Here is a 10,672-nt window from a genome sequence, read left to right as displayed (position 1 = left end):
AATTAAATTTTTTTTCCATAGTCGATTTTTATTTTATTGTGCGTGTTTATTATTTTACATATAAAAGCAGACACTATTTTGTTATTTGCTATCTCTCTTGTTAATTATGAATCTTTAATTGTTAATTTAATTATAAGCATGTACTGAAATTAAATAAACAAAAATAATAAAAATTAATTAATTTTCTAACTTGTTTAAATAAAATTTATTTTTTAACGTTTTAATATACTTTTATTTATTTAATATATATTATAAAGCATGCATTTAAATTTATTGTAAGATATCAGTTAAATCTAATCGATATAATATCACTTTATTACTTGTCATGAAAAAGGGAAACATATAACACGTAAAGAATATAAATCAATAAAAAACACAAAATTAATTTTCGATAGGAGCAAACAATATACAGAAATGTAACTAATCAATTAAACTAAAAACGTTGATTTAGAAAATATTCTTAAAAAGAATTTGAATTGTTTTCTACGTAAAAGAATCTATCTTTATTATTTTCTTTTTAAGAGTGTGGTGGGGTAATAGGAAAATAAACAAAAGTACAAAGTTAATAACGGAACATAAAAGATAATTGTTATACAGAAATTTTAATTATTAATTATCTTTAACCATGTGAGTGCAGCGTTACGTGTCAAGTACGTTTTCACAGGGATTTATATAAGAAAATCACAGATTTCTAAACTATCTTCGCATTCTTTCTTTCTACGAAAGAGTATAACAATATAATCAATTTAATTGATTTGAAAAGTATCACTCATGCTTAATTTCAATCAACAATTCGCAGATTGTTGTTTAAATGGATCTCGACATATATTACTGTTAGATTTATAAATGTTTAATCTCGTACTGTTGGCCAATAAAAACCTACTCTGAAATTAATTGTTGTTTTTAAATCAAGATTTCTTTTCTTGATAAACACACTTATTTCAAATCATCAACTGTATACTTCGATTAATACTTATCTATCCTTTGCGCGAAATAAAAATATTATCGGCTTCGTACTTAATACTTTACCATAAATGCGGTTTGTTAATATAATTTCAAAATTCTTTTTTATTAAGCGCTTCGGAAACCTGCAGGGAAATTATTCAGGGATATTGTGACCTGTTATAATTGTAATAGTAAAAATACTTTGGATTAGGACAATTTAATACAATCAGTATAATTCGATGTACTTGTGAGGGGTTGCAACTTTGATGAAAATATAGCAGCTTCAGCTTTTTCCTCGCGTTTCACTTTACTCGCTGAAGGCGCTGAAGGTTGCGAACGTTTGGACAAAGTGTACGTGAATGGCGCGCTCTTTTAAAATTCTTTATTCTTAAATTTTTTTTTCGGACCGACTGCTTTAAAAATTCTTTCCGCCCGATGGACACACCCAGCTGCATCCTTTAGCACGCGCAATCACAGGCGCAACGACGCACACGCTTCTCACGACGATGCAGAAAAACATCATCTGGTACGGAGCGCACGGAGCGTGGTTGCACATCTGTAAACAAGTTTTTATTACATTTTTAATTCGTTTAAATCTTACATCTCGTTATATTATTATATATTTAGCATTAACGTTTTCTCAAGGTAGATTCTAAAATTTTGAGTCATTTTGTTTATAATAAATATACATAATTTTAATATTAAGAATTAATTTTATTTAATTAATTTTAGTATAAATTAAGAATAAAAGTGTAACTCAAATATAACTTAAATGTAACTCAAATTCAGAAACAAATAAACTTTTTACTTACAATGCGGGCGAGATTCCTCTTCTTGTATGGATTGCTGTTGCTGTTGTTGTTGCTGTTGCTGCATCATCATATGTGTCGCTTCGTGTTGCTCCTGTTGTCGATTTTCCGGTTGTTGCTGATCCGTAGATTGACCATCGGTCACTTCAGCATGTGCTTCGACTGGTATTTCCATGGATTTGACTGGCCTAAATGCAAATCTTGGAATCGGGAAAACACGACCCTCTACAACCTAAAATCCCAAAAGTATATCTTAATTAATTATTTCTAATTCTTCTTAAAAAAATATAAAAATTATTAACATATACATATATATAATCATTTTATGCCTCAAGATGAAAACAAAAAAAGAGTTGTGAAGATTACTCAAATCGCACTTCAAAATTAGCGCGCGCCTCAGATTGCTTATTCACGCTATCCTGTATACGTATGAAAGACCAGTGTACAACTTGGCGGTTGAATCTATTATGTAACAATCTTTTACAATTTTATTTTTAGAAAATGGTCAAAAGATTGGGAGCGATGGGATTCGAACCCACGCCTCCGAAGAGACTGTGGTGCCTTAAACCAGCGCCTTAGACCGCTCGGCCACCGCACAATTTCCTTGTTAAATGTACATCAATCGCTGATTATAATTTTATAAATAAATATTAATAAATATAAATTAATTATACAATAATAATATAAATATTTAATAATCAATGACAATAATTTAATTTTACATTGATTTAAAATTGATTTAAAATTGTAAATTGTAAATAAAAATGTATATCTGGACATACGTCTTTTACGAATCTTTTAAACATCCAAGTTGTATAAAGTTGTGTAAATAAATATGTTATATGTTAATTTAAATTACGATATAATATACGTTTTAATTTATTATAAAAAATATATAGTAAAACATATTTTATAATCAAGTAATTCTTGTATATTATTATTTGTATTATTATTATTATTATTATTATTATTATTATTATTATTATTATTTGATTTAAAACTTTTTTTATTAATTCATATATCTCTTTTTATATTATTTTACCTGATGAATTATATTGCGAATTTCCATAGGAATAGGGAAGTTTCTTTCTACTTCATCGCTCTCGTCCTCTGAATTAGAGAAAGCTTTCGCTTCCTGTTGTTCTTCGCCGCCATCTTGATGTTGACGTCCTTCGATGTTTCCATGCTCAATCAAATTTCTTACTTCCACCGGAAGTGGGAATGGTCCTAATGGTATTGGCCTCGCGCCTTCCGGGAATGGTTTGAGTTCCTGTTTACAACGTTGAACAATTTGCATTTATATTTTTTTCTAAATAAAAATTAGCATCATTTTTTTTAATTAAAATATATTATATAACTAACTTACTTCACGACGTGCTCCCTCTGGTACCTGGACCGGGATTGCTCTAGCTTCACCAGTAATGTGCTGAATAATATTCTTAATTTCCAGCGGTACTTGTTGAATTATTCTCTTGATTTCGATGGGAATGCCCTGGAAGGGAGAGCGCGGTTTTTCAGGTGTAACTTGAGGTGGAGCTGGTGGCCTTTGTTCGGTTTGCGGAATCATCATGGGTGATATCTGTTGTATTCTCGGATCTTGGTGTGCCTCAGCTTGCGGAGGGGGTGGTGGCATCATAGCCGGACCCTGCTGCTCCTGGTTATAATTATTAGGAACTTGCTCGGCCTGTTGCTGATATACCATCGAAACTTGTTGCGGTTCTTGGCGAGGCTCCTGTGCCATCGGTCGCATTCCTCTCATCGGGTCCATTGGGAAATGACGCAATTCGATAGGGATCTGACGCATCTCGACCTAAACGTTAATATCAAGTAATTATTTGTTACGATAGAAAAAAATATTAATAAAATAAACGGAATAACTTTAATTTACGATGATATGTAGTTTGTTTAAATTTTCTTAAAAGACGAGACTCACTTGTGGTCCCATCGGGTTGTTCTGAGGTCCCATCATGGGCGTCTGGGGTCCCATTCGAGGCGGTCTCATTTCCATAGTCAACTGAGGAAGGTTACGAAGCTCAGGAGGAAGTACACCCGGCGGGATGTGATTCAATCCTCGTGGGTCGCTGAGTGGTAATTGTTGCATGTCGGGAACTTGATACTGGGTGTGTATTTGATATTGATGATAACCCGGGTTAGGTTCCTGAGACTGGAGAGGAATTTGCACAGTACCTAGGGGCACGATGATCGGGGTGAGCATCTCTTGATCCTGCTGCCTGCAAAAGAACAATAGCAAAATCGTTATTACTCTATTGTTTATCTATGATAATTTATAAGTTTATAAGGATATTTAATTTTACTCATTGTGGAATTGTCATTGCTTCCTTATCAAATCTTTATCAAGTCTTCAGTTTAAGCCTTAAGTCTTCTTTTTAACTCAATCTTATAATAAGAAATCTGTTTTAGTATCTTTGTCCTAATTTTGCACTTTATATAATACGCAATGTTACAAGGCATTATATCGATCGAAATATAATTTAATTAATCAATGACCTTGACAACCTTAATTACAACTTTAAATTATTAATTATTTAGCGCTTTGATTTATACATTTTCCTTATGCTGTCACTTACTCCTGATTTGGACTGCCTGATTCACAAAGAATAGCAACTCGTTCGCCGCTTAGTCTTTGGAAACGCTGCGGATCGGTACTGTTATCTAAACCGTTGTCACCGGTTCCGTCCATCACCTCGTCAGCTCGTCGTCGTTCAACCACGCAGGAAACTCTGCTACGAGCTTGTTGGATCAATGTCTGGAAAATAATCGAAATTTAAAATAAGGTTCTCAGGTATCTTTACCAAATTGACAGTTAAAGGAAATCCTAACATAACTAATAAGATTCTTATATGACAATTATTATTAAAATATTTATAATACAAGCTAAAAATAGAATTCGTAGAAGTATATATAAAATTATATATTTACGCCTGCAATGTCGTCGAGATCCAACTGAAGAGGAAGTTTGATATGCACGGGAGGGAATTCATCGTCATCGTAATCGTCATCATCGTCATCGTGATCGCTACTCTCGTTATCAGTTTTCGCGTTGTTCTCTCCTTCTCCTTGAGTTTTCATGTCTTTAGTATCTGGTTCAACTTCTTTCTTCACTGGTGCAGAGAGACTTTGCAGAGAATTCTTCGATTCAACGGATTCCTGTAAATAAAATTATTTTCTTATCTCGAATCTTGTATAAATAATAATAATTTTAAGAAGGATTACAACTTGTTTAATGCATGTTTTTCAAGAGCATTATTGTATTTGTTGTAAGACAAAAACATTAACTTAAAAATATGCATATATATATATATATATATATATATATATATATATATATATTGTATTATATATCTAATTAAATCATATTTATAAATTTAATTAAAAAATTAAATAATTAAATAATTAAAAAATTATTTATATAAATACTTTGCGTTAACTAACAATATATCTATATAGATAGCATATAATGGATAGCACATTTTGATTAGAAAATAGAACAAAGAATTTTATACAAATATCATTATAGATATCGTTCTTAACTTATAAATGTGAAAAATTTACATTTATAAATATTGATAATTTACCAATATTTTTAGATCGTAATTTAATTGTCAGTAGTTTTGTCAGAATTAAATAATCGTTGTTTTGATAACAGAAATCGTACTCTCGTTTTACGAAAAAGGCTTGAAAAATTTGAATATTTGATGAAAAAAAAAAATAAATATTTCTCGAGGCTTCGAAAGCTGGACAAATACCACCGCGGCAATCATCATTCGTTGATGCAACTTGTCTTCCTGCTCGTGACATCGTGGGTCACTAGTGAAAGTGAACTCACGTTTATATTATCACACTGTAACCTCATCGACGATGGAAATCGTGTACGAACGGAAAGATTTCAAGAAACGAAGTATTAGAATTAATTCAATTCTATATGTTTCCATTCTTTCTTTTTATTCCGATATCCGAATGAATTAACGTTAAATTTAAAAATATTAGAAAACTCGGAAAATTAAATAATGCAACGGAAAGATGTTTCGCCTTTTGTAAAACTGCAATTAAAGCTAACTTTCTTTTCTGGTAAAAATTTAATAAAATTTTGAAATCCTGCAAGCTTTTAATTCTTAAAATCAAGCGTTATCAAATCTTAAATCAATCTTAATAATATAAGTACGAAGTAAATTTCTGTCGGAAGTTTTACATCGCATATTACAGTTTAATGAGAATGCCATATTAGTTAGTACGATAAATTAATACGATATGATAAAACCTTGACCGGCCTTTATTCTAGTTCGTAACACGACTTAATACGGAAACGTAGAAAGCGAGAAAAAAATGAAAACTTCCACTTCGTAAGTGTGCATTCTTCTCGTCGGCTGCGTTTCACGCAACTGCGGCGTTTGTGCAAGAGACTTTCCGATCCAAGCGCGCCATTCGTCCTGTTCGCCGCATCCGGTAAGTCTTTACAAGCCTTAAATTATGAATTACCGCAAACACAGCGTAAACGCTGTTGAAACGCTTCTCCCAAACGAATATCGACGCGGTTAAGTGTCTTCCCTGCGGCTTCCTAACGCGTAAGCCGATTGGCAATGGATGATTACATTTTTGTGCAAGGAAAAAAAAAACGCGCAACGTTGCAACATTGTGCACAATTGTAGATCATAATAAGGTAAGGTCAAAGTGTTGCACGAGCAGCGGCGACTATTAACCTCTCTGGGAAGTCCGCTAACGTAATGAACATTACATTGTTGTGACTTGGCAGTTGGTTTGATTTTCCAACCGTCCTTTCACATTGATAGACTGATAGATCTCATTCAGAGAAAGCGAGAATGGCGTAAATGACGAAACATCCCGTCTTATTATAATTATCACTATTATTATAATTACGTTATAATTATATCACCTCCAACACTTAGTCATATAAAAATTTTAATTTTATAATCAACGATGTATTTTTTTTTTTTTAAACAATATGTTTATTGTTTTCAACAACGTTATTTGAGTAATAAATAATAATTAGGTCAGAAGTCATGGAAGTCGAGAGGCGCGTACTTGCAGCGTGAAGAAATGCGAACACGGCTAAATGCGAACACTTTCCACTCGGGGAAATTGCCCGGGATGTAGAAAGGATTTCGCGATAGGTACGGACGAGCGACCTGCATGAGCGTCAAACTAAAACGGGACGGAGCGAGATGAAGCTACGTTACGGGAACGCATATAACTTGCGTTGGCGGGGATAGATGAGTACTTCACGTGCACATCCTGCGAAATAAATTGCGGCAATCATGGGAATTGTGAGGAAGACTGACACAATATTCATTGTGGGGTTTTTTTTTTTTTTTTTTTTTTATCAAAAAACGCATCTTTTTTGCTAGTCAGTAATTACAACAATTTCCAAATTCCGATATTTCCGTGATATTCTTCAACGATTTCATTAAGATAAAAATTAAAGACTCTGCTTTCTTTATACAAGAATCTTAGAAAGATCTAAAAAATTTGTAGAAAATAAAACAAAGAGAAAATAATTAATCCTCTTCACTCCTCGTAAATAATTAATTTTTTTCAGGTATGAGAATAATTATTCATTATTGTCCGTTCATTATTAATTCTCGATTTATCACGATAGCTTTCCATTTCTGATAACTAAATTCAATAAATTTTAGATAGATAATTTAGATAGATAAGAGAGGAAAAGTTGATATCTGCATAGCTCTCTAGGTGTTATTGCAAACGCATTAAAATTCACATGAAAATAAGTACGATACATATCTTTTATCGCTCGCTGCGCGGCTCGCTTTAAGTGAATATTTATAGTAATAATTGATAGGCCAATTAAATCACACATTTGCGCGTACCTACCTGAATTTCCATTATAATTTTTTTACATACATACAAGTCGCAACACGTTAAACGATACGATTGCGCGATCACGTCACTTTTCGTTGGCTTACTACATTGTAGGGCAATTATTCTGCGTATATCGCGAAGTTCCCGACTGTGCAACTATCGCGGAATCCCATAGAAAAAAAAAAAAAAAAGAAAAAGGGAAACGAGAACTGTGTTTCCACCCATTCGAGATTCACGAAGCGTGCGACATCGGAAGAAATCGCCATTGCAATTTACCGCAGCGATGACTTCGTCGTACGCCGAATGGCTTTCTTTAGAAAACGCAGTAATCCTCTTCAACCTATCAATTAGCGAACCATTACGACCAGTTATGGCTGCCTGTCGTTTTTAAAACACGTACACGGTGCTGAACACGATAGCGATACATAGTTGCACGACGATGTAACGTGATTTGTCGTAATTTCAACTCCTTTCAATCGCAACGTTACGAGGAGGCTTCATAAGTTAAACTTTATAATCGATCAGTGATTTGAAAAAAATGTAGAAATATGAGATAATCTTTCGATAAAATTGGACAATTAATTTCATTATATCTGTTATTATACATTTATTATATTTCATATATATATATATATATATATATATATATATTACATTTATATTATTTGCAACTAAAGCAGTTAGTTAAAATTAACTGAGAAATTAATTCCCTGTAATTATGAAATGGAAATTTCAATGGAAATGGAAATTTTATAATTAAAGTCCCCAAACTTTCAAAATTAATCAGCTTCATAATTATAAATGTTTTCAAATTAAATAACCAACTTTCTTAATTCATCCTTCATTACGGGAGATTAAAAGGAGAGAGAGATTATTATACATAATTATAATAATTACATACATACGTATAACATATACTTTAAATGACATACGTTATATCTCGAGAAGAAAATGGCATAATCGTTTGAAAACATTCAGCTCATTCACAAAACACATTATACAAGTTGTCTCGCATACGCGCTAAATATATATTCGATCCATGCCATTTTCCTTCGCAAGCTAATAATCGTATGTATCATTCCATCTAACGCAAAACACAGATTCAATCGACGGTAAAGATTCTCGTCTGGATACATTCATTAACAATCACTGATCGATCGTTCTCACGTATAAAAAAGGAAGAGACGGCCGCGGCAGCGTTACGTATGGACGAATGAGTCAGAATTCTATTTTCTACCAATGACGTTGATAGTATGTGCGAACATGGTAAGCCGACTTGAAATTGTCAAATGAAAGAGTATAATACAATGCAGTTGCCGCTAAGAGAAAATCTTTTTAGAGAACGTTCACCTCTCGCGGTTAGCGCGCGATTCGCAACCCACTTTCGTCGTGGTTCACATTTTCCAAGTGTTTCGTTGCTCCAACGACGAAAAAAGCTATAGCAAAGATGTTTCGTACTGTTATCCACGCAATTATTTAAAAAATTACTTTATTTTAACTTTTTACATTAATTTAATTTTCTTTAATATATTTTTATTTTCTAATTAATATAATTAAAAAATTTAGTTTTTAATTTGGTTAATCTAAATTATTATTAAAAAAAAGATTGAATTTTCTGAAACTCATGTTTCAATAATTTATAGCTACTTATATATATATATATATATATATATATCAAATCACATTTTAATATAAAAAGTAAATAAAAATATTTCTTTACATTTATTGAATTTAAAAGGCAATAGAAACATTCATATTGTTTAGATTTAATTAAATGTAACGTTTTAAATAAAAGGACGTTTTCGATATTTCGTTATTACAAAGAAATAAAGCATCCAATTTTATTTATCAAACTTCATCCGTTCGTTGCAGATTAACAAGAAACACAAAATTCAAAAATAATTTGCAGGAAGATGCATACGTTTATACGAGTGTTTATTTTAACATGCAATTCACTATGAATTAAGGATGTCGTGTACGGAAATAGTCCTTGAAACGTCCGAGACTCTAAAATATAAGCGAACCAACCATTTAGATAATGAATCGGGGAAGCTTTTTTTCGCTGTCGTTGGAAAATTACCAGAGATTAATGTCAAGGAGATTAAAATTGTGGGAGGGAGAACGATTCTTTATATACACGTACTTATAATGAGTGACTCTCTTGATAACGAAGCAATTTTCTTAGAATCACAATCTTGAAATAATGACAAACTCGGAGATAATAATTCAACACTTACAGTTAATATTAATCTCAACGTTAATTATGTATAAAATCATCTTTGTCTTTATCTTTATCTTTGCCGTTCCACGATTTCTTCGGATCAAACTTGATGGCAATTTATGGCTGATCTCTCCGGATATCATTGACCTCACGATGACCGATTTTCATCTTTGCACGTTATACGAGTCGGATGCTTTTGGCTTAGCTTTATATTCTCGCAGCGTATAACTATACCGGTCTTACTTTCTATCGGTTGCCATAAGCGAACCGGAAACGACTGCTATGGTCGTGTCATATTCGCGCACGATCAAACTCGACGTCCATCGACTTGCGCTCGCTACGAGAAATAATCGATTTACCGGATTTCACTGTTCGAGGTAAAAATGTATTTTTTTTGTTCTGGATAATTTAATCAAGAATGATTTTGTAATTATATTTTTGGCGACAAATGTGTCAAAGTTGTGTACAATGTACAAAATTAGATTGAGAATACAACGTGATTATAGTAATATAATAATAATTAATATGATATATAATATAGAGACATATTTTAATATTTATCGTTATTACATTATAATAATTATAGTATAATGCATATTACAATAATGTAACAAAATTATTTTTCAAAATGTATCTTCAAATAAACTTTCATAACATCAAATGTATGTTCAAATAACGTTTCACTAACTTTTTACTATTAATTTATTTACTGCCAAAAATTATGTACAGTTACAGAGTTGTAGAGATACACTGGAATGGCATTTTCGGAAAAACGTGATTAATTAGTAGAAACATCACAAGACTCGCGGAAATAATCCAATTTGAGAGAACCGGTCTCATG

The 10,672-nt window shown here is 32.1% G+C and overlaps 1 protein-coding gene across 1 annotated transcript in view; it reads right to left on the bottom strand.

The window, feature by feature from the left end:
* Positions 1-583: 583 nt before the first annotated feature.
* The window catches only part of LOC105430382 (uncharacterized), a 21,834-nt gene continuing 11,745 nt past the window's right edge, over positions 584-10,672 (bottom strand). Inside the window, exons 3-9 of the mRNA XM_011643928.3 lie at positions 4,695-4,922; positions 4,343-4,521; positions 3,688-3,985; positions 3,121-3,564; positions 2,797-3,024; positions 1,758-1,986; positions 584-1,501 (exon numbers count right to left, since the gene is read on the bottom strand). Coding sequence (XP_011642230.2) covers positions 1,404-1,501; positions 1,758-1,986; positions 2,797-3,024; positions 3,121-3,564; positions 3,688-3,985; positions 4,343-4,521; positions 4,695-4,922 — 1,704 coding nt within the window. The 3' untranslated portion in view covers positions 584-1,403. The remainder of the gene's footprint in view (positions 1,502-1,757; positions 1,987-2,796; positions 3,025-3,120; positions 3,565-3,687; positions 3,986-4,342; positions 4,522-4,694; positions 4,923-10,672) is intronic.

The sequence above is a fragment of the Pogonomyrmex barbatus genome, unplaced genomic scaffold (assembly GCF_055798465.1).
Source record: "Pogonomyrmex barbatus isolate J1 unplaced genomic scaffold, ASM5579846v1 scaffold2, whole genome shotgun sequence".
NCBI lineage: Eukaryota > Metazoa > Arthropoda > Insecta > Hymenoptera > Formicidae > Pogonomyrmex > Pogonomyrmex barbatus.
The sequence above is the reverse complement of the archived record's forward strand: the minus strand, read 5'-3'. Positions and strand labels throughout refer to the sequence as shown.